Raw genomic sequence first — 26,177 nt, forward strand, 5'->3', positions numbered from 1 at the left:
TGCTGTAGAAAGTCACAGTTTATATTTTTGATGAATCGTTGGAAGTATTGATAGATATCGTTAAGTGACTAATTTTATAATGCGAGTGAACCTGTTAAGTACACATAATCATTTTATTATGTATGTACATATTTCTTTACTTTAGTTAGGTCTGTGCTAATACAAATAAACACAACTAAGAGCTTGGCTTATAGGACTTGTTTTAAGGGTTCTTTAAACTTTACTACCTCGAGATTTTGATATTTATAGGGTAAACCTTATATCACTTACATTATTGCAGCACACAGGCTCCTCAAACCGCTCCGTGTCATAGACAAAGACAAAGACATCTATTTGCAAAGAATAGGTTGATACAGATAGTATTGTAAATACAAAGTGCTCTATTCTGCTAAAATACATTAACATGCAAATTTTTGTCCAGAAATTCCTGAACACTGTAAAAGCAGGAAGTGGTTGGCCATTCCCTAAGCTTTCTGGTCATTACTTTTGCAGGACCTATTTTAAATCTTTCAGGAATTTTGTTATAAACCTTAATGCACATAGAATAACAATTTTTATGACAAAGTGCGATTTTTGGGCAGAAGTCAAATACTAGTCTATTTGCTGACCTTGTGTTTCTCATACAGCCGGCTCTCTCTCTCCTCGTATACGTGTCCCCGTATGGCACACGCCTTGAACACCATAACGTTCTTGGTGAGAGTGCCTGTCTTGTCCTAGAACAGCACTAGAGTGCCCCTACTTTACTACAAGTATCATAACTCACATTATTGCAGCACACGGGCTCCTCAAACCGCTCCGTGTCATACAGCCGGCTCTCTCTCTCCTCGTATACGTGTCCCCGCATGGTACACGCCTTGAACACCATAAGGCTCTTGTCTTGTCCTAGACCAGCACTAGAGTGCCTCCTACCCTACTACATACAGGGTGGAATTTTGTAATGCCACCTGGAGGGAAAGTACTCTTAATACTGCAGATAAAAAAAATACTTGAAGAAAACATTCCTTTATTTTTGAAAAGAAAAAGAACTGCATTCATAGATTTTCGAAATTTTTTCGAAAATTCACTACCATACCATACAATTTCTGTACATGATTAAAATAATTTAAGATTTTATGGATTTCCTTTCATTTGATTTATCAAGTTTGTTAGAGAGATTTCATCCTTATACTTGACCCTAACGATCGATGCAATAAAAATACAGGGTGTAATTTTTAACAGATTTTAGTTGGTTCGATTCCCGAGCGTGGCAAGCTAATTTTTGGAAATTTTTGAAAGCAGTTCTATTTCCTTTCAAAAATAAAGGAATGTTTACTTTGAGATTTTTTTTCTATATACAATATTAAGAGTACTTTCCCTCCAGGTGGCATTACAAAATTCCACCCTGTATATCATAACTCACATTATTGCAGCACACAGGCTCCTTAAACCGCTCCGTGTCATACAGCCGGCTCTCTCTCTCCTCGTACACGTGTCAACGTATGGTACAAGCCTTGAACACCATAAGGCTCTTGTCTTGTCCTAGACCAACACTAGAGTACCCCCTACCCTGTCACAAGTATCATAACTCACATTATTGTAGCACACGGGCTCCTCAAACCGCTCCGTGTCATACAGCCGGCTCTCTCTCTCCTCATATACGTGTCCCCGTATAGTACACGATTTGAACACCATGAGGTTCTTAGTGAGAGTGCCTGTCTTGTCCTAGAACAGCACTAGAGTACCCCTACTTTACTACAAGTATCATAACTCACATTATTGCAGCACACGGGCTCCTCAAACCGCTCCGTGTCATACAGCCGGCTCTCTCTCTCCTCATATACGTGTCCCCGTATAGTACACGATTTGAACACCATGAGGTTCTTGGTGAGAGTGCCTGTCTTGTCTGAGAATAGTACTTCCACCTGGCCTAAGTCTTCGTTGAGATCGGAGGTATTGGCTAAAGCTGGCCGGCCTGTTTCTTCGCAACGGAGCTCCTCGTCCCAGCCGATGAAGTATGTGCCTTGGGGGATACAAAATTGATTTATTAAATTACAATGGGTAAGGTTTTGGCCTGTATCCCACTCGATGGAAAATCAACTGATCATCTTCAAACGGAAAAACATAATAAGGCATGCGTCGGAATGAATAAGCATCTAATATTACAGTGTGCTAAGTGCGAGTTGCGTAAAAAAATTACATGAAAAGTACGACATATTGAACTTAAGCGTCCCCAGCGGATACCTTCAAAAACGGAAATCTTCATACGACTTTTTTGACTCACCCGCTAATGGTGACGTTTGGTGTAAACTCGCACTAAGCACACAGATATGACAACAAATTATGAAGCTTTCCACCAAACCAGTTGTGACGACTACGACCACTCTGTCAAGATTGTAGCGAAGAATATTACAGCATTGTTATTCTACGGGGTGGAATTTTGTAATGCCACCTGGAGGGAAAGTACTCTTTACACTGTAGATAGAAAAGTTTACTGAAAGAAAACATTCCTTTATTTTTGAAAAGAAAGAGAACTTCATTCATAGATTTTCGAAAATTTTTCGAAAATTCTCTACCATACCATACAATTTTCTGTAAATAATTAAGATAATTTAAGATTTCATGGTTTTCCTTTCATTTGATTTATCAAGTTTGTTAGAGAGATTTCATCCTTATACTTAACCCTAACGATCGATGCAATAAAAATACAGGGTGTAATTTTTAACAGATTTTAGTTGGTTCGATTCCCGGGTGTAGCAAGCAAAATTTTGGAAATCTTTGAACGCAGTTCTATTTATTGTCAAAAATAAAGGAATGTTTTCTTTAAGAATTTTATTCTATCTACAATATTAAATTTAAGAGTACTTTCCCTCCAGGTGGCATTACAAAATTCCACCCTGTATATCTACCTACACGTAAAATAATATGAGATTGAAGAAAATTGTCTATGATATTTGAATTTAAATAATACATACTGCAACTCACCGAGAAACTTATTAAGCTCAATGGTCACATACAGCGACATAGGTATGATGTAGTAGTACAGCAGCAGAAACGAGCAGATATCCTGGACTAAGCTGCCTATAGGCGGCGGGAAGGACGGTAATGGCCCCAGGTACAGTTCCATGCCCCGGTTCCTTTCTTCCACCATGATCTTGGCTACGGTGGAACCCGTGATCTCCAGGATGAGGAGCAGAATGTAGAAACCGAGGAACGCGTTTGTAGCCAACTCGCACGATGAGAACTTGTTTCCAGTGTACTTCGAGTTTAGAGCTAGTTTTGTTTGTTCACCTGTTGAGAAAAAAAATCTTTAAATACATTTTCATGTTTCTGGATGAGAGCAGTTATGATGGACGATAGTAGTTATCAACACCTTAGGTCAAAATTAGGTGGGAATCCATTAGACAGACAGCACATGACTCACTCAACATTCTTGACATAAGGGCCAAGAACGGTTTAGAGTGAGAGTAATAAGCATGTCACACTGTGACATCTTGTGTAGTAATAGGTCCCAATTTGCTACAAAAATGTATAGTTTGATGACTGTACATTCGATCATTTATAAGAGTGGGAGTGAGGAGAGTGTAATTATGAAATATTTCATTATCATCATCATCTCAGCCATAGGACGTCCACTGCTGAACATAGGCCTCCCGCAATGCTTTTCATGTTTCCCGGTTGGTAGCGGCCTGCGTCCAACACCTTCCTGCTAGTCCTGCTACCTTTATGATGTCGTCGGTCCACCTTGTGGGTGGACGTCCCACGCTGCGTTGAAATGAAATGTTTATGATAGTGGATGGCAGATGAAGATGCTACCAACCCGTGTAGACGGCACAGCCGATAGCCTATTCGGTGTTCTTGATGCGGGAACGTAACCGCGCAACATGAGGTTGTCGGTCCCGAGCGGGATGCTGTCGAGTCCCGTGATGTCCAGGCGGCCATACAACGTGTATAGATTCTTGTCTTATCACCACTATGTACGGAGGTCACACTCACCCGTATAAACAGCACAGCCGATGGCCCACTCGGTGTTCTTGACGCGGGAGCCGCGCAACATGAGGTTGTCGGTCCCAAGCGGGATGCTGTCGAGTCCCGGGATGTCCAGGCGGCCATACAACGTGTATAGATTCTTGTCTTATCACCACTATGTACGGAGGTCACACTCACCCGTGTAGACGGCACAGCCGATGGCCCACTCGGTATTCTTGACGCGGGAGCCGCGCAGCATGAGGTTGTCGGTCCCGAGCGGGATGCTGTCGAGTCCCGGGATGTCCAGGCGTATACATCATATTCTAAAGCTTTGTAGATCCGGAGAAATTATAAAAAAACTGATTTTTTGTTTTTAATTTTTTAAATTTAAGTTGTACATTTTGAGCAATAACGAATTATTGCATGTTATAAAAGACCTTTTATTTTACTCACAAAAAAAAATCACCGAATTTTGAGAACATACTTTTGAGAAATTTGCATTTGAAATTTCGTGTTATGCAACGCCTTCTGAAAAGCTCTTGGCAAACACAAACTTTCGTCATTGCTATTAAAATATTGACTGGCGATATTGTACTGGTCAATTTAGTGCAAGGCAGGCAGTGTTTAGGGTTACTAATTTGTTCTATTACGTACTTCAGTCCGCACTGGATGGACAAATGGAGATCAAAGTTGTGATTCTCCACTACAAATGAGATTGCGTATTAGCAATGACAAAAGTTTGTTTTTGCCAAGAGTTTTTCGGAAGGCGTTGCTTAACACGAAATTTCAAATGCAAAGAAGAACGGTCATCTGTGACCCAGGCCCGACAGAAACGAGACATACCTCAGTTTTTTTGTCATGTCTTAATTAGTTAAATTATATATTTTTTATATTCGAAATCTATGTATAACACCAAAATATTACCCTTTGTTTTTGTTCAGGCGTCATACAAAAACTAATACAAAATGCCTATTTATCACCAAAATTGGTAAATATATGTACCTAAATGTCTATTACAGCTGCTGTGGAATCTATCTAGGTGACCTGGAGATACAGCCGGATCATACAGGGTGGAAACGAGAAGTTACAAAATCCAAAAATTCAATGTTACCAGCTTCCATAATCTGTAACCTATTATTGGTACCATTTGAAAGAGCTCGTGAAGCACTTTCAGAATCAGTAACTAGTTTTTCGATATCTTGTATAGTTTAGAAATAATCGAGTGAAATCACTTATCGTTCCATATGTATAACCACCCTGTATAATCCGGCTGTATCTCCAGGTCACCTAGATACATTCCATAGCAGCTATAATAGACATTTAGATACATAAATTTGCCAATTTTTGTAATAAATAGGCATTTTGTATTAGTTATTGTATAACGCCTGAACAAAAACAAAGGGTAATATTTTGGTGTTATACATAGATTTCGAATATAAAAAATATATAATTTAACTAATTAAGACATGACAAAAAAACTGAGGTATGTCTCGTTTCTGTCGGGTCTGGGTTTTTTTTGTATGGGGCGTGACCGTTCTTCTTNTCACACTCACCCGTATAAACAGCACAGCCGATGGCCCACTCGGTATTCTTGACGCGGGAGCCGCGCAGCATGAGGTTGTCGGTCCCGAGCGGGATGCTGTCGAGTCCCGGGATGTCCAGGCGCCCATAGAACGGGTATAGATCCTTGTCTTATCACCACTATGTACGGAGGTCACACTCACCCGTGTAGACGGCACAGCCGATGGCCCACTCGGTGTTCTTGACGCGGGAGCCGCGCAGCATGAGGTTGTCGGTCCCGAGCGGGATGCTGTCGAGTCCCGGGATGTCCAGGCGGCCGTAGAACGTGTATAAGTCTGCAATGTTGTGCGGGATCTCTATGCGCATTCCTTGGGGCAGGATATCTGTGGAATGGAATGGTTGGTAAGTGACAGTTAAAAGACTAGAAATTTTTTGTCTTAAGACATGCATAGAAAAATGCGTTCTATGTAGTTTAAGCACATTGCAAGTTTAGTTGAATCTACAGAATATTCAACGTCCTGAATATTATGCCTTATAAGAATAGTTCTGTGCTTCAAAGGGCACGTTTAGCCGGTCCGATCTAACCATAACCTGCTGGTAGGGCAAGAAAAGAATGAGACATGTCTATAGGCTCCTTAAGAGCATTTGACGATTTGCAAGTACTAATTTAATTAGTCTAAACAAATAAAGAAAATTTTGAATTTTTGATTTTGATTTCATGTAAAACTAAAAAAAATGCCTCTCCAATGATTTCGATAATCAACGGTCTTGCGCTGCTCACATCCAGTTGCTATCCGCGACCTTCTATTGGCTCACTAACCTGGAGTGAATCCAACAAGTGGCGTCGGCAGCCTCAGGGTCTTCAGGTTGGTCTCACCATCCAGGTTGGCGGTAGTGACGTAGCATTTCCCCTTCTCCTGAGCCGAGCATAGAAGCACCAGGTCTTATGCACCTCCTTTCCTCGCTTGACCCTGACGTCAATCTAACTCACCTGGAGTGAATCCAACGAGCGGCGTCGGCACCCTCAGGGTCTTCAGGTTGGTCTCTCCATCCAGGTTGGCGGTAGTGACGTAGCACTTCCCCTTCTCCTGAGCCGAGCATAGAAGCACCAGGTCAGCTGGCACCTCCTTCCCTCGCTTGACCCTGACGAGCGTTCCGGGAGCGATGAGGCAGTTGCGCACATTCTTGATCACCCCTTTGTGGACTATCTCCACTGTGAAAATACTTGGTTTCAATGTTAGCTGCCTTAAAGCCACAACGTCAGTTAGACTATACACTTTCGATGCAAAATCACACCTAATACAACGGCATAAGACACCAGTATTTAGCTTGATATGTCTTCGTCTGACAAGACGGATCCAATTTCCCTCATCGGAAAATATGAAAAATAACCAAAATTCCCGGATTTTATCTGAGATGAAAAGTATTTCTTAGGTGTCTACTCTGTACTACTAGTAGGATAGACATTATTGACGATTGGAAATTCCAAAGTAACCTGTATTTAACAACAATCCTTCGATGGTTACCTCTTTCACCTTCACAGCACTTAATTAACACGTGAATGGTTTTATCTTTATTAGATTCAACTCAAGTTAATTAAAACTGCTGATACTTATTATGCTTGGAACTAAAAAAAATATACAGACTTGATTATGAGTTCATGACTCAATGACTAATGACTCAAAATGAGAAAACAGTATTCTTTGTCTAGATAATTTTTTAGTGGTATATTGATTGATACATAATTTGATTTGACTTCAAAATCGTAGAGGAAAACCCTCTTAAAATAAATAATTTGTGAAACTAATTGTGTGCGGGGGTTAAATAAAGTTGTTTAAACAATAATAATAAGAACTCATGTACTTTCGCGGATATAATCGCCTTATATGATTTAATTTATCGTAAACAAAGATAACAAATCTGAATATACTCGTAAATATTCGATATGATTACATCTGTGTTCATACATAAATCATCGAAGATTAATGCCTCTGTTTGCATTGGCATCAGGTGATTAAATGTATAACGTAACTTATTACAATAATCATAATTAATTATGGCTTTAAAACTAATATAAAATTACTTTTCAGGTGTCGCGTAACAACCGCGGCAGAGAAAGACCGCCTAAAAGGTGGACAGATGACATTCGGCAACAAGCTGGAATAAACTGGATGCATGTGGCCAGGGACAGAAGTAGGTGGAAGGTTGAAGGAGAAGGCCTTTGTTCGAAGACCATCCCCAAAGATCCCCATAACAACAATGTTAACAGCATTGTTGTGTTCCGGCAGTTAGAGGTAAGATAGCCCGTTCCTCCGTGGTTGAGGATTCCGGGTGAAGCTCGCTTCCACCTTCGGCCTGATCATCACATTCCATCAGGTGAGATACAGGCCAAAAGGTTCCTCGTTGTGGATTAAAATAAAGGCTGCTATGCTTAGATAGATTATACGGCAACTTTTCAATGACCAAAAGCTTAAACTAGTAAGTGAAGTTTTTTAAACAACAACAAGGTTTTCTGCGGGAATCATGTATGAATGCATATTTTATAGGTAATACTGCTAATTTTCTTTCATGTGATACCGGGAACGAACGTCACACCCCTTCACGTATGATATTATGACGTACACTAACGGAATTTTAAAACGAATTCGCGGTGGCTAATAGATAAGTAAACGGTCGAGGATAATTACATTAATTACCTAATGATTATCCTGATAATATTAAGTACATTATGTCGTCTATTATTATATTAAAGTGTCCAATAAAATATTTAAATAACGCACCCAGTTTAACACCTATTATAGTCATTAGATAACGGTTAGGTACTAAAATTCATAAGTAAATAAAATAAAAACACGAATCCTAGGCCACATATCCAGGTATTACAGGCTTGTGATCATATAACTGACATAAAATGTCATCATACAGCTATAACAGGCCGATCGAGTTAACTGCTCACCTCGCTGGATACGGAGAGCCGAGCAAGGACCTGTTTATCACCAGGACCTCACGAGTAGTCGTACAGAGTATGTCTCTCCATAGATAATAAGTACAACCAGAGTAAATACAAATGAGTAGGTCATCTTCATAGAAACGCCCGAGCGCGGTTTGTATGTGAGCGCGCCAATACGTATGCGGCGCGCACGCACACACTGACAAAATTTTGCGTTGATTAGTGGTGAGGTACGCTAAATTTTGTCAGTGTGTGCGTGTGCCCCGCATACGTATTGGTGCGCGCTCACATACAAACCGCGCTCGGTGTCTATGAAGATGACCTGCTCATTTGTATTTACTCTGGTACAACGTTGTCTCTTTTTTTCACTTTATAAAAGTGTAACAAGAAATAGATTAAATTGTAGCCTCACCAACTTATAAACTGACTGCTGTAGTATATAATTAGCGTTCTGTATTCTGTTCCTGAACAACTGTATCTTTTTCAGTTGAGCCTCGCACTCCCAACATAAGGTGATACTGGACTAGAAACAGTAATTGTTATTAACATTTCTTAGCATTTATGAAAACCAGCCCGGCAAGCGAAAGGTCATGGGTTCGATTCCCACCTTGGAATTTTCAAATTATTTATAATAAAGTAATCGCTAAATTAGTCTTCATAAGCTATTAAAATTACTTAGCAAATAGTCGCTTCTCGAACAAAATTTTAAATAAAAAACTAAAAAATCCAAGGTGGGTTTCGATTGAAATAAAACTGTGGCTTGAATTTGGCTTGGCGAGGCAGCCACATAAAAAGCGTAACAAGTCGGACAGGCGGGACAAGACAATGTTTGGCCGGACAAGGTCGTAAAAAGCCAAACTAGTCCAACTAAAGCCAGACACCTGGCAACCCTATATGGAGCATCTTATAAATTAATATAATGTATAGTATATAATAAATATGAGAGAAAAGATATGATTTGCTACTTTTTATGACAGTCAAGTATGACATTCTAGTACAATATGGTATTGCTTCATAGGAAGCTGTATAATTAAAACTGTTCAGATTATAATTATTATATTATTATATTTAATTTGTCTGAATCCGTTTCATAAATCAGATAATTATTAGGGTAAAAAAATGCTGATTTAAACTGAGATACTGATCACCTAGCAGAGAGAATCGTTTTACTGAATAAGTATTGACCAAACTAACACCGCAACCATGAACACTGTGAAGTTTGAAATAAATGGTTTACGTTTTGAAAGAGTGTATTATGAGAATAAAAACATGCTTGAGGACCTTCAAGGATGCTTTTTAACAATAAATACTTACGCTGAATTGATATTGAGGACCTAAAAGACCAAAAAACAGATCAACATGATCCTGTAGTACGGACAGCCTACGATCGGAAGACAAACAACCTCGGCAAATCGTTGGATTGAGTTCTTTCTTCTCATATTCAAGCTTAATACCAAACATGATAAATATTCAATAAAACCACCACACCACTTTCACTTTATCATGTAGAAATTGAAGGAAATAATACAATTTACAAACAATGAGACGAGAAACAGGAATTTCTGAAATGTGGGAGTGTTCTTTTTTGTGACAGAACTGACAGATTTGTAATTTGATGTCATCATGTTATTTGGTGTAGCGATTTTTGGACGAAATGGAACATGCTTAGTCGTTCCGTTTTATTGAATTATTTTTTTAAATTTAAGAATAAATTGATTAGGTAAATAATTACATTCCTTAACTTTTTAGGTGCCTCTATCGAACCTAAGTTTTTTCCAGAAATGCAAAGAAATGCAAATCGCACGCAGATCGATCGTTTCAGGCTTCATTCAGCCAAATGACGTCCACGCGGGCACGGCTAGAGATGGGTTTCCACCCGGGTAAAAACCCACATGAGGGTAAAAACCCAATAAAAACCCGTTTCATTCCACCCGCGGGTGTTTACACCGGGTGAAAACAAATAATTTTATAATTATTTCAATTGGTATCTTTTCTTTATTTTTATTGAATTTTTTTCATTTAAGTTTACCTATTGATTAATAAGTAATAAGTCAAATTTAACACTAATATGCATTTATATCGTGGCCAAATCGTAAAATTGATCACGTTATGATGATGTGACCAATTATTTTATAAAATGGTGTTATTTCAAGAATCGTTGAACCGATTTAGAAGAAATTCAGTAGGAACACAATAATTCGTCGGCGTCGTCGAACAACGTCGTATGATCGCAACCGTCAAAATCTGTTTTTTTGCATTAAACTACTCTAAAATAGCCCCTTTATAAACTATTTTTTTTAATTTTTCAAAATTCGTAATAATATCGAAGATACAGAATCGAACACCGACGGATGTGATTATTCTAACGCAGTACAGAGACGTGTTTGTGCAAGCGTCATTGTACTTCGGAAGACTGCACATCGTTTGTTGGAATAGCTTATACATTTGTATTCGTATTAATATTGAATGCATCTAGAATTTCGTCTTTATATCTATAAGTTTGGAAACTTTAAAAAATCAAAATAATAATAATTAATATCCCGTAGCTGATTTTAAATTTTCCTGCTTTTAAGCTAAGGTAGAAAAAGCCCAAACTATAAATAATAAAAGACTTTATTAAACACACAGTAAAACATAAAAGTAATAAAATAAAAGAAAAAAGTGTGGTAAAGGGGCGCCCGATCAATTTTTATCGGAACACCATGTTAGGATGTCCCTATTAAAACTGAGAAATGCTTGACTTTTGCCTAATACCTACATAAATAAATTGGTTACAATAACCTGTTATCCCTTACAAGGATGTTCACTTATTACACGTCAACCTGTAAGTATAGGTATGCTTAGAAAGCTTTTCGTCTAAGTTAAATTTTATAATTGTCTAGTACCCATAGTACAAGCTTTGCTTAGTTTGGGACTAGAAGCGCAGTGTAAAATGTCCATGGATATTTATTTATTTATACTTATTTATTTTATTCATTTCTAAGTAGCACTTACACCGTCAAATCAATGCCCCCTTTACCCTTTCAAGCAGATCCCAACATTATTCAAAAAATGCAAGATCTTATAGGTGATAGTTTTTGCATCCAGTGCCTTCCTGCTACCTTTATGAGATCATCGTTCCGCCTTGGTTTGTGGGTGGACGTCGCACGCTTCGTTTTTATTTTTTATTCGGTATGCAGCCTACTCCAGAACCCTGGTGCCCCATTGGCCGTAAGTTTTGCGTACTATGTGTCCTGCCTATTGTCACTCAGCATGCTAATCTGTCGGGATATGTCATCGACTTTAGTTTGTTTACGGACCTCCCTCATTTATGATTTGATCTCGTAAAGAAACACTGACATAATCCTTGCTATAGCACGCCGTGTAACTTTGAGCTTCTTTGAGAGCCAACGTTTTGGACCTATAATAGGGTAACACACACTGATGGTAGTCGTCTTTAGGTACTTTAGGATTTTGGACGAAAAGATGTCTATTTCTCAAAAGTATGTTCTCAAAATTCGGTGATTTTTTTTTCGTGAGTAAAATAAAAGGGCTTTTATAATATGCAATAATTCGTTATTGCTCAAAACGTACAACTTAAATTTAAAAAATTAAAAACCAAAAATCAGTTTTTTTATAATTTCTCCGGATCTACAAAGCTTTAGAATATGATGTATAGCTCAAAAAAAGGGAAATTGTGTGCTTTATTACTCATTTAAGTCAATTGTGTTACAACTTCAAATAAAGAACAGATAAACAAAAAAACGTATTTTAAAACACACAAAATAAGCCAAATTAAAAAAATTTTTTCTTGAAAGCTGTTGAAGATAGACCACGGGTTTCTTTTAGGAATTTACTTAGATTTACTTGTTAAATCATGTCATCTATTCACCAAAAAATGTCCGCTTCCAAGTGATTTTAAAACACTGTGCGACGCGAAGTACCGTATTTGTGGTGTCAAGCCCCAGAAGGGGGAGAATTGACAATGAGAAGGGACAAGGATAAGAGAAATTTGTAGGGAGTCAAGCAAAGCGCCCGGGGAAAGAGCCCAGAGCAAGTACCTGCGCGCTCTCCCGAGATTCGGTTCGTACGCCGTGAGGCAGGAAGAACCATGGGTGGTGGTGGGATTTGCTCACCTCGCTGGAATGCGACTCTCCCTCGCACTCACTTGCACACCTACCCGCGTTCGTATCAGAGCGTCGATGTGACGTCACGGCAGCCGGGTGCGCAGTTAACTCGACAGTACATAGCATGAAAACGCGAAATACCAGTCACTACGACAGTCATCAATACAATCATCATTCAATACCCGCCTTTGTTTGATTCCTTGCGTTATCTTATCGATTTACTTTAATGACACAGGGTTTAAACCTACTTCGATACTTTGAAATCCTGAATGAAACGAGTCCTTTACGAAGCTAAGTACTTGTAGGTATTTTCTTCAGAAGCATTATGAAGTGATGTCTTCATGAGTGAATCATATTTTGTAATGTACTGGGTTGGTTGCTAATATGTATTTAGCAAAATGCGAAGTTTCAGGCGTCGTGGTGCATTATTTACACCCTGTATATCAAATAGCTGGAATCTCACCAACTTGGTTGTTGACCTTGTTGTCCTCCTTATGCCGCAGCCAGTCCTCGTATCCCTGCTTTGCAGCGGTCACCAGCACCATAAAACTCAGCGGGGCTATGCTCGTAAGCGGAGACACCGGACTGTCTGAAATAAAACCAGTATAAAGTAACATTCCGAACTGATGATGATTATGGTGGACTGACGATCTGGTGAAGATCGCGGGAGGTGCCTGGATGCGAGCGACGCAGGACCGGTCTTTGTGGAAATCCTTGGGGGAGGCCTTTGTCCAGAAGTGGACGTCTTTCGGCTGAAACGAACGAACGAAAAATGATGATGTTACATCAATATTGTAAAATAAGGTGGTGAAGGTCGTGGATGCGGCGCGCCGGATCGGTCGTTGTGAGAAACCGTGGGGAGGCCTGTGCCCAGCAGTGGACGACATTTGCTTGAAATAAAATAAGATATGCATGAATCTATCGGAATAGCCCGGGTGTATTTAAGATAGGCTGATAAATCTTGATATGACCCTCGCAAGGGCCCAGTTTTCCGGAGCATATAAAAGAAGAATTCGGGTGTTAGAAATTATATACAGGCCAGATACTATCTGTTTAGGAGATTAGCCGTAGAATTCCTCGTTTTATCTAATAGTATAATCTATTTTTCATACACGTGGAAATCGCTTCATTGACAAAAATGTTATATTCAAGTACTTTTGTTGGTATAGGCTGCATCATGAACTTAAATACGGCTCAATAAAGGTCACATTACTGACAAATGCGTTGATAAATAAATAACATTGTTCTGTGAACTTGTGAATGTTAAAGACGTGGTAAATAGAACAGGTGTCAATTCCATATTGATTACTGTGCAATAAGCAAGCTGTGTGGACAGGCAATTACCGTTTGTTCACACACACACGCAGTGAAATGTTTATTAGATGTATTATAAATTACTACTTACAGATAGCGCATATACAGCCCGCAACTGTGTCTATGTGTAATTCTTACATCCTGTATTAAGTTTCGCAAAAGTATTATAAAATATTTTAAAAACAGCAACTGAACAGTTTATGACAGTGATGCGGTTGAGAGTTATCTACATGTACAAAAAAATCGCTGAAATTTTTCAATCAAAAGCTTTTGCATTTTGAAGCAACTTTGCATAAAGCTGCTAGGATTTATCCAAAAGTTGCTCAAAACATTGACCGCACCGTATATTACTAAGGGTGAGCGTATACTAAGATAAACTATACTCCCTAACACTATTTCAGTATTTTCGGGTTTACTTATCCAATCTTAATCGCACTCTCTAGTTTCATGCCTCAATAGATTAACTATACAGAGCAAAACTTAATAAAGATAATAAAAAGTTATGTATAGAACTACGTGTACAAATATGCCACCACCATTTTATAGTTCTTCTGTTCTATGCTTTGGAAACTCACGCGCTAATTCTTTATCGACGATCAATCTTGCAATCTTCGTTTATGTCGAACTTGGCCCCATTTCCACTAATTTTTAGTGAGATGATAAATAGATATAGAGATACAACTCGAGAAACTTGGATAGAGTCAAGATTAAATAAGTTTATTCAGTCATCACCATGATTTTAGCCACGGTTCACAGAACTATATTGCGATAAGATAAATGTCGATTTGAAAATGCTGTCATTTTTATCTCTGTTATTAGCGTCAATGCCACGGTACGAGGGTATAGGCAGCTAAAATTGATTTAGGATCTACTGTTTATCTATTAACTAATAATAGCTTCTTTTTCTTAAAATTGTAGGCACCCTACAGGTGATAGTAGGTAGATGAATAAAAAGTTTCCCTTAGTAAAAAAAAAATATCCTGAACAATAAACTGAAGTGGACAAACATAGCTTCGGAATATGCATTTCAGTATGAACCAACCTGAGTGTAGGCTATGAGAGGAGCCATACTTTGGAGGGTAATTCGGACTACTCGCTGCGCTTCTACATAAAACAATTTAATAGCACTGTATTTTATATGATATTGGTGTTCAACCAAAATTTTTCATCGCAGGAGCAGCAATATGAGTGAAGAAGAATCCTTTCCATCCGAATAAATAATTAAGCGATTAATGTATTGCGGACCGGATTCCTCAGCACCCATTTTTTTAAAATGCCTAATTCTTAAACCGAAGATTCTTAATTTGATAATAAGGATACACCCTGTATTATGCTGCTATTAAAACGTCAAAAACAAGCAGTTATCACTCACCTATGACGATGGAGATGAACGTGACGACGAGGAAATAAAAGTTGGCCACACGTCGGAACTGCCCCGCCAAGTTCTTCGGCAGGAAGGTAAGGAGGGTATACTTGGAGGTTTTGATCCGGTTGTGCTTCTTCTTGTCAGACTCGTCGACCACACCCACTTCTATGCGGAGCGTCTCTGACGCTGCTGATACTTTGTTCCCCTGGAAAATATTTTTTGAACAAACCAGTACGCGAAAGGTGCCTGAAAGTGGGCGGTGCAGGTCCAGGACCGGTCGTTTTGAATATCCTTGGGGGAGGCCTTTGTCGTGTCGTATTTGGTTGAAACGAGGAACGAACAAGAGACGGTTTATGTTGACCATCAGGGGTCGATGAATAACTACAAGGGAAATTGTTACTGAGAAGGACCACCTATGGAATTCGATCCTTGTATTTAGTTGAGCAAAATTTTTGCTGAGTTTTAAGAATAGATCAATATCAATGTGCAGGCTACTGCACATCCCCATACATTCATATTTACGGCTACTGTGGCGATTCTACCATCAATATTCATAACACAGTCTTCTTGACCTCGTCTTATTACTACAGAATTCGTCGTTTCCTACCTGACAAAATATAGTCATATTTAAGTATTTGGCTATTTGGACATTATCTATTAACAGACGTGTTTAAGTTTTATAAGTTTAACTGGAAAAAATGTACGGAAACTTAGAACGAAACGAACGGAACATAGTACGTTCGCATTATAGTTAGTTCTGTTTTAATTATAGGGAATAATATTATGTACCTACAAAATAGTTCGCATTGGCATTTTTCGCTTTTGAATGTCAGGTTTTCTAACTGGTAAAAGCTTGGTCCATTGACCCAGAATATTAAAAGAACAATAATGCATTGTTCACCTATTGGATTTCCGGTTTGGGGAAAATCTATCGCCTGGCTATTGTCAAGGGATGATAAAAGAAAAAAAATGATTTTTCACTTCATAAGCCTATAATGTCGTGGCTGTGCCTAAGAAGTGGAGGTAGAGCAGGTCATATTTCGTACGCGATTATCCAGAAATCTTTTGGATAATCGCGTACGAAATTTTTATGTTTGAGTTTCAATTCGAATTAATGCGCGTATTAAAATGATACTGAACAAAACACAACCAAATAAAAATACCAATAATATCTTGGCTTCGCAGCCGTTCCCGTTAAATCTTTTAATTCAATGAACCTATTTGATTGATGAGAATGTGAGAATACGAAAACTTTACCCGCATCTGTGCCTCAGTCGCCTACGCGAGGCATTTCGCAGCTCCTATCGTCATAACTGCAGTCAGCCATCCGCGCGCCGTGAGGCGACCGTGAGAAGGGCGCCACGTGCGCCGCAAATTAAAGCTTTCTGCATAATAAGGTAGAGGGCTAGCACCCCTGCTAATGCGTGCTTGCGAATGAAGGAATATTGCTCGTTCTTTTTCAATTCTACCATGTGTTGGGTGAGATTATTCTCCACTGCAGTGGAGCAGTGGACTGTAAAGGGCTGTTGATGATGATGAGGAGCTTATTCTGGAGAAGACAAACCTTTTACTGCTAACTGGTAGACCAGGAGGCGATAGGAGTTGGAACGCTCTTTGCTAGACAAGCAGGATTCCTCGGTAATCCTCGGTCTCTGAATAATATCTCGCATACTTACAGCAGGTAGATAGAACTAATTTTTCAATTATACCATTTCTTAGGGTGGTATTATTGGAAATCCGGAGTCGAACGCTTTTTACCAGCTGGCGGAGAGAGGCGAGAAACATGAGGCGGTAGGAGTGGGAACTGTCTTCGCCAACCTAGGGAATTCTCCGAGGGGATGCCACGGGGGGATTCCTCGATTCATGCATACCTATTGTACGCCTTGGCGATTGAAAGTACGTAACGCTACCAATCCGAAGAAAATCCTACATTATCCGCGTAAAAGCCACGACTGTCACGAGCAATCCGCTTCCGATTCTGCCTGTGACCACAAAATAGCGTAGATGCAATGTAGACCAAGCGACTGTACGCGACAATTAAAAATTTCTACTATATTCGCAATAGCAAGAGCATGTTTGTGATTGTTGACTAACCGAAGGGCCACATCAAGTGTTTCTTCTCAGCACTTGCCATAATTTATGTTTGTCTCGAAGCGCTGGTAGGGCCCAAAAGATAAAGAGACATATAGTAAAGTGCCCCATATTTAAGGGCTGCCTTTTCTTTTTCTATTATTTACATTTTGACGTTCATAAGTGCCACTTGTGGTGTAAACTGAATGATTTTGATTTTGAACCAGTCCTAGGTGAATATTCTATTTTGGACAACTCTGAGTGAGGCCGTGCGTCCGAAAGATAAACACAATAGATGATGAACGATGATGTATGATTTTATCAATAGTGAATTTGACTTCCTGCTTTATTAACTTTTATTTCATACCTCTATCGAATAAATTACGTCAGCGATAGCAATAATTTTACATATTTATTAGGTAATAAAAGATATCAAATAAAAATGTTTGTCAAGCAAATCTTTATCACTAATTTTATAAGTCTTTAATATGAACTTGTCAATAAGTCTTTTTAATTATGTTCTCTTTCCTTGGACATTGATAAACATATTTTTGCACAGATTATACCTAATAATCAGGATATACCCTTGGGATTTAAGGCTTAATTTTATGAGATAAGGGAACCAGACGTAAGATAATTACGGGCTGAGGTCCCGATTAAAATTCAACACTGTGTCACGTACCTATGACTTACTATGACTCTACCTACATATAACTCAAGAAAATAATTAGCCTATGATTGGTCTAAAACCCTAGTGGTTTTTAAAGCTATCTAAATGTAATTGTCTCAATGTTACTGTCTTTAAGTTGTTAAATAAATTAAAAAAAAAATAAAAAAAATAATGAAACTCAAGCAATCGAATTTCGGAAGGCTTTCCAGAATAAGCACCTAAGTGATTTTCAGCCAAGTTACTACTTGGTAGAGCAATAATGGGCGTGTTTTTTGGCTTGGCGCTGAGCACGTAAAACAGAAGAGAAAGCATTCAGAGACTTCAAATAGATGTGCAGCAAGACCGATCGTTATGGAAATCCTTGGGGGAGGCCTTTGTCCAGCAGTGGACGTCATTTGGCTGAAACGATAATGTGAGACTTCCAAGAGCAGCCCTTTCTCTAGGCTGATAAGATGGCAACTTTATTCGGTACTAGCGGCCGCCCGCGACTTCGTACGCGTGGATCCCATTTTACCCCCTTATCTATCTTACGCGGTTTAGATTTTTTCATACAAATGTTTTTTCCCGCTAACTCCCGTTCCCGTTGAAATTTCGCAATATCCTGTTGTAACTAAGCTTTAAGTTTACTAAGAGACCTTCATGCCAAATTTCAAGCGTCTAACTTAAGCGGTTTAGATTTTTCATACAAAAGGACTTTCCCGGTAATTCCTGTTCCTGTGGGAATTTCGGGAATTATTTTCTTAGTGCACCTCTACGGTACCTAAGCTACGTCCCTTATAAATTTCAAGTGCCTACGTTTAGCCGTTTAGGCTGTGCGTGGGTATGTCAGTGAGTCAGTCATACAAAAGGAATTTCCCGCTAATTCCAGTTCCCGTGGGAATTTTAATTTAATTTTAATTTTAATTTTAAGGTACCTGCATGCCAAATTTTAAGCGTCTAACTTACGCGGTTTAGATATTTTCATACAAATGTTTTTTCNAACAGTGAAGCAATAATGATCAAATGATTAAAACAAAGCGCCTAATAAAGAAGCGCCTCAAAAGTTAATTAAATAATAAATTGTATTTATTTCAAATTAAAACAAGGAAGGGATGTAGTGTATAGACATTTGTCTCGAGCGCATACGTCACAGCCTAGTCGGCGGTGGGGGCATTCGGCGTCCGACCGTGGTGCGGGCAGGTCGTGCTGTGTGCGTAGGCGAGCCAAATAATAATCTAATGGCGGAGATAAAGGTGTACAATACAATAATATTCACTACTGGTCTACTGGTTATCGTTTAAGATAGATTAGGTAGATGTCAACCCTTTACCTAGGTATATACCTACTTCTTGGCACTTATAATACCGACATACATGATTAAAAAAGTCTTCAAGCAAGAACCCTTGACTTCAATGGTTATGAAAGATTTTTTAACTTTCTAGAGTAGTCCTGAATAGATCCTTAAATCATTTTGACTGTCATAATCGATTACAGTAGGTAGCGGGATAGTTTCAATTTTGATAGAACTGTAATTTCTAGTTCTTCTGTTGAATAGTCTTATACTTTCGCAAAAATATTCTTTTTTTTGTGGCTCCTTTAAAGAGGTGTAAGTTTCTTTCCCGTCGTCTTAAAAGATAACGTACATAACACCTTTATAAGTAGCCTCAAACATAAAGCATAAAGCATACCTTTACCCAATCATCGAACTGAGAAAAATCTGAAATCCGACATTTATCACCTTCTTCCATTCAAATAATTGTACCAAGTTTCGTTAAAATCCGTCGAGTAGTTTTTGTTTCTATAAGGAACATACAGACAGACAGACAGACAGACAGACAGACAGACAGACAGACAGACAAAAATTTTACTGATTGCATTTTTGGCATCAGTATCGATCACTAATCACCCCCTGATAGTTATTTTGAAAATATATTTCATGTACAGAATTGACCTCTCTACAGATTTATTATAAGTATAGATTAATTCCTTGAATATCGACGTCCATTCCTTTCTATTCATTCCTTATTCAGGCGAGGTCATGGATAATTGCTAATTACGGGTTAGCCACACGTACGTACTCGTACATGCTTCGAACTGCAAACTATGAAGCGCGGAGCCTCTACCCAGCTGACTCATTTGTTTCACAACTAATGTCAGAATGAGAACTCTTTTTCTGACTGTGCTGCAATGATCTATCTCCATAGGACAGCGCAGCGTAGAATTATGGAGCAAGGTGACTTACAGAAAAAACAAAACACTGCGTTCTTCGTTAAAAATATCAGAATCGACCCAAAATGAGATAACAACAGAGTGATTCAATCAGATGGAGTGAAAATCAAATGTGCGTGGGCGCAGTATCTCGTGGGTTCTACATTGTATTGAGTGGGATGTTTCTGCCAGAGGAAGAGATCACCGGACCCTGCCTTTATTTATTCATGAGAGATGGAACTTGGGAACGAGGGACTTCACTATCGGCCATTGCCACCGGCATTTGTTCGCGTCTGAGGAATAGGAGTATGAATACCACTACATCTCCTGTGTAACGTTACACAGCTTGAGACAAACGACATGGTGAAGGAGACTTTATGTTAAAAATAAGGAAAGTTAGTGAAGATGACCTCACTTTTTTAAGCAAATGTATTCAAAAATTGCGACAGCATTAAAGAAGTCAGCGTCATGGGTTTGTGACGCCTTGATTCTTATCGATTATTAATATCGATAGATAACCTTGCACTACCATTCTAGGAATTACTGGCTTGACTGAACTTTTGCACGAAAAAATAGCGATAGGTCTGATAAGAAAAAAAAATCTAAATATAGTGAATGGGTGGATGGGGAAAGTTTAACTGTCTTGGGACAAGGGCAGGCAAATGTGGAGTAAATAATGAAAAGAGAATGTTACAGATTTCAGTAAACACCAACAAAAACATAAGGAATTACACGAAGGTTGCTTGTTACTGTTGGTTAACAACAATAGTCTGTTGAAGGTCAGATGTCAAACATTTTAAAAATAACACTCAGATTTCCATGCTGTTAAAATGATTAAAACAAAACAAATTATTATTTATTAAAACTAAAGTAAACTTTTAAAAAAAATCTAGTATTATAATGTAGAGACCTAGGAGAAGGACATAAGCTAATAGATAGTAGATACAGACAGACAATTTTTCGGAAAATTAAAACTTGAAGGGGTGATGAATTTGATAAAATAAATCCACGCTGACGAAGCCGCGGGCAATAGCTACTGAGTCGTTGTTTTAAAAATCTACTGAAACAGAGAATGAACTGATTCGGTGATTTATAGGGTCATAGCATAGCAAGTAGAAGCCATACAATTTTATGAAAGAAGGAAAGGGCTGTAATTTTCTGATAGCGAAATTACGAAGAAATGTACGTAATCTCTATTTTAGTTTAGTAAATCGTAATGTCCTTCATATTCAGTCAATTAACCTCTAATTGAAGGCTGTAATAGCTTCATAACTGATAATACCTTACATAATGATAAATATAAACATTGTCATTAACATCTAAATCGTATCAAAGACCTATCTATGGGCGTAGGTACCTTGATAGGCCTCTACCAGTAGAGCTGGTCGTACTTAGATAGTGTAAGTATGACGATATCGACGACGAAAATATTAATCGTAGTGTTGAAAGAGTCGTCGAAAATAAAGGTTTTAATGAAAACCGAGCAAGTGTGAGTTCGTGACGTTTCCGTACATTTTCGTCACTTATTTGACCTGAAAATGTTACAGGACTTTTGCGATAGTGCTCTTATCCTCACTCGTACCTACTGGAAGAAACTGAAAGTGACGTTTCCGTACATTTTCGTCACTTATTTGACCTGAAAATGTTACAGGACTTTTGCGATAGTGCTCTTATCCTCACTCGTACTGGAAGAAACTGAAAGCCTGAGTAAGAGCATTATAATATTATAGCACTTAGTTTACACTTCATAAACATAATGTCCCTTTCTTTGAATTTATATGATGATGAGGGCGGTAAATGTGGTAGGTAGGCAATAGAATACGATTAAAAATTACGAAACAAGCTCATTTCAAAATGTTTAAGTATTTTTTTGGTCAAGTGTGTGGCCCCCTTTTACTATACCACTTCTGGCAATAAAACCAACTCGTACCTAGCTAGATGAATGAGTAAACCTATCGATCGGTTTTCTGTTCGAAAGTTTTGTGGATCCCTAAAAAGTACGCCGTGAAATATAAGTAGTACCTATCACCCATAATAACAACTTAACATGAAGTTTACACAGAAACCTACAATTAGACACGTCTTCCATTACACCAGACGCAATGTGCAAACGTTCTCATAACGATACTATGAAATATTAAAGCGATTTGAATCCATAGAGCACTTACAGTGTACCAACAGCACAGCAGGCACGACAACCACTGAAAGGCCCTGCAAAGGCCTTGTGTACAGCCCAGAACTATATTCCCACACTGCCGCATCGTTACACGGCTCACTTCTCAACACTCACGACAACATTTCCCACAAAAAATATACGTGACCCTGCAAACTTGACTAAAACGACAATGTCGGTACGGCATGTTGATAGCAAATACTATCTTATCAACGCTCAATATGGTATCAATAAAGAACGAATCTCGCGACGTCGGCCCTAGACCTTTACGCTGATATCAAACGCAGGTGATTTCGTAAACTATGCCCACTATCAAAAGCCACTTGGCTTGAAAATGAGCTGAATTTTGGTAATTGAATATTCATTGCTGCAAGATAACATTTACGCGCGCTGAATATAAATACGTACTGCTTTTTAATACTATTTTAAATAGCCGTAACGAACAAGGAGAATGCGCGAACAACACAACAATAATGACGTATGAATGCCAAATCATGCTTAGTATGGAGACTTGTTCGAGTTTAGAGCAAAGTAGATAATCCGCGTGTTATAAAGTTGAACAAACTTAATGATGTGATGAAAACTAACGTACCCGTATCATGCTTACGAAAATGTATAAATATGATAATTTTAATTAGTGTATGGGTCAAAATAAGAGTCCTAGGAAGTAACATTATGGTACATTATGGTGATGCAAATAAATATCAATATGTTAGACATATTGGTTTACTGCTCATGCTCATCATTGGGAGAAGAGTTTCGATACTTATGAAGATATTATACTGAGTGCCAGTTATATGTACAGACAAATATATTAAGACATTTACTTAAGTTATACATATTGAGTGGTCATATAAAATATCATGGAATACTAACATCATGGATTACTGGGCATGTAAACAGTCTTTATTAGTCTTGGATTTAGCAATGCAACAATAATAAAATCGCCGTGCTTATCCACAGGAGAGATACAAATTACATTTAATTTCAGGATTTAGCCAAGATATACAAATACAAAATTAAGTGTTAATTAATATACCTATTATTATTAAGTGTTTCAACTTATTTGGTGCTTTGCTAAAACTAAATTAACAAATGACAAAAATATCTTACCTAACTGCAAAACAAATTCTTCTTTTATCCATTTGCCAGAGTCAAAATTATATGCTTGTGTGTGTATTCATATTTTTTTCTGAGGTTTTCTTTGACATCAACTTTGTATAATCAGAGTAACCTTTCTACTTGAGGGTCTGTCTGTATTAATTTGTATTTGACTTTGGTTTGTGTAAAGCATTCTAGCATTCATCATCAAAATCGCAGTCCACAATTAGTAATTCTTTATGATCATAAGCCATGTCTCTGGGGCTTTACTACTAAAGTCCATATTCCATAGACAACTTGAGGTCTAGTAGAGGTGTGATCAAACCGAGGAATGCGACGATGATGTTCTTACAACCTTGTCTCAGTGCCGACAGCAATTCTGCGGTGTGACAAGGATGTATAATGAAGTATGGTCGGAGAAATATTTGATGCTCTTGCTGTGTTATCACGGAGTAGAAATCTTTTTGGTCGATTCTGAAAGTAGAGAAACAAAATTTTGTTATCATTCAAGACGTTTTTGTATCTAAAAGTTTCCTATTTCACTTGAGACTTTGTGATTTCAATTTAATGAATTCAGCAACATAAATAGACACTAGAAATAGCCTTTTCTGGCTGAGTTTATTATAAACATAAAAGCAAAGAAATTTGTATTTTGCAGTCTATAGAAAAGTAATACAATTTAATAAAAAGTAAATCTTAACTTACTTTATCAACGACATTTGCCTTATTTCTTCAAGAGTAAGAAGGACACCAGATGATTTCCAAATATTGAAGCTGAATGATGGAACACCGTAACTTAAGTTGTAAAATATTAAAAATTCAGCCTTCAGTAAATATTGGGCGCCATCGAGATCAAAATTAATGAATGTTTGTTTTCGTAAGCAAGTTTTGTGGACTTCTTCATGTTTTATAAGTTTCCAGCCGTCTCCAATGCGATTTGATATTTCGCAGAAATTTGCAGCTGCTTCTACGAAATCTTCAATTGACAAATCATTCATTGTTGATAAAAAAATCACGTTAACGTAAACACATCCAAAATTATTAGGAATTATTTATTTCAAACAACAATTTTCAAATATTTTTGTTTGTTTGTGAACATGACAGAATCACAGATTATGGATAACAGCTGACAACAATAGTGTTGCCGACAATCAACTACACTACATCGCACTCTACATCGATTAAAACAATGGTCTATTTCATAAGATACAGTGAATTTAAAAATTTTTTTTTGGTAGTACCTATCTTATCCTATCCTTTTAACCCATGTTTGTGGTACAAACATTTTAGAAGACAGGTTTTATTGAATTTTGAGGATTACAAAAATCGATCTTTGAAAATTTTCTGATTATAGGGGATCTTATTAGGCAGTACTCTATAATCCAAGAAATCTATTGTGGCACTGGTTATGATTGCCGTGGGTCCACTGTATTTTGTATCTTTTAGTCGAAGCTATTGGGTCTACAGAGATAAATCTAGTCTCTTTAATGTAAAAATTGAATCTTCTTTATTTTCTTTACGCATTTTTGTCTCATCTCCAACTTCAGGATATTTCTGTAGGTCTAGATAAGTGGCCTTTTTTTTTATCAAATCGAATCCGTTGTAACTCCATACAATAAAAAGGCCTTTCGACCCCTTTCACCCGCATGCGCATGCGACCATGTTTCGACATTAAAACCTTTACATTTTTTAGCCACTTGTCTAGGGGCGCCAGTCATGCTATAAAATCATTTTTTTTGTATCAACTAAATACACGTAATAATTAATATTGATAATCGACTTACGAATTAGTCAAATAACTATGATAATATTTGCTTTGCTTTCAGCACTAGCACTACACTAGCTATAAGTGGAGGCGTTTGGCCAAAAATAGCGATTGTTAGAAATTGTTAGCAAAATGGCGATGGCAACATTGGCAACCGCCGAAAACTTTAGCATGTTTTCAGCGACGTGATGACACTTTTCTAACTTTAAAAATGATGTTTTCTCACACATTTTGAGCATAATTTTTAGTTATAGCATTTACCGCTATAAGGACGCCATTTTTCTTGTTCTTATCGCTGTTTTCGGCCAAACACCCCCAAATGTGACATGACATAAAACTGACAGCTGACCGGAAAAACATGTTTGTGTAGCGCATCAGGGTGAAGAAACTTCCATACAACGGTCATCAAAGTGAAACTTGCTTCCAAACAGCGACATCGGTGAATAAATTCAAATACTTTTTAACTACCCTAAAACGCTCTAGATGTCGCTGCTCCTGTTTCCTTCATATTTTCATTTTTTTCTTAATTAAAATATATTTGAGAATATTGTTAATTACTATGTGAAAACTTTTTTTAAATGAAATTAATTTGTTTTAATTTAAAACTGAACATTGACATTTTTGTTATAATTTACATAATAGAGTAGTAGAAATTACTATTTAACATATGGCAACTTTGTTTTTCCTCCAAAATGGCCGGTGTTGTTTTTGTTAGGTTAAATGCATTCTTGTTTTCTTATCCATCATTTAAGTTTTCTGTGGCCCTATTAAAGTATTGAAGAGTCGTCGAGTCAAATTCAAGTTCATTCCTTCGTACCTGCTGCTGTTCTGGTTCATCGGAGTTTTGTTCGTTCCTTCGTGAATCGCTAAGAAACTTTCTGTTATGTTCACAAGTGATCTGAGTTTTCTCAATGTGCAAATGCTTTTTTAGTGTTGTTGAAAACTTTGCGAAAAGACGCTTTTGGTGTATAATATTATGTGTGTTCATAAATAAAGTAAAATTATTAAA

General features: G+C 37.8%; 1 protein-coding gene across 1 annotated transcript in view; it reads right to left on the minus strand.

Moving 5' to 3' along the window:
* LOC114358175 (probable phospholipid-transporting ATPase IF) overlaps positions 1-22,660 on the minus strand; it is a 36,394-nt gene extending 13,734 nt beyond the window's left edge. Inside the window, exons 1-7 of the mRNA XM_028312068.1 lie at positions 22,298-22,660; positions 15,209-15,407; positions 12,986-13,111; positions 6,458-6,679; positions 5,670-5,849; positions 2,962-3,267; positions 1,752-1,999 (exon numbers count right to left, since the gene is read on the minus strand). Of these exons, the coding sequence (XP_028167869.1) occupies positions 1,752-1,999; positions 2,962-3,267; positions 5,670-5,849; positions 6,458-6,679; positions 12,986-13,111; positions 15,209-15,407; positions 22,298-22,390 (1,374 nt within the window). The 5' untranslated portion in view covers positions 22,391-22,660. The remainder of the gene's footprint in view (positions 1-1,751; positions 2,000-2,961; positions 3,268-5,669; positions 5,850-6,457; positions 6,680-12,985; positions 13,112-15,208; positions 15,408-22,297) is intronic.
* Positions 22,661-26,177: the final 3,517 nt, after the last annotated feature.

The sequence above is a fragment of the Ostrinia furnacalis genome, unplaced genomic scaffold (genome assembly GCF_004193835.3).
Source record: "Ostrinia furnacalis isolate ACB-3 unplaced genomic scaffold, ASM419383v2 OfSCF3746, whole genome shotgun sequence".
NCBI lineage: Eukaryota > Metazoa > Arthropoda > Insecta > Lepidoptera > Crambidae > Ostrinia > Ostrinia furnacalis.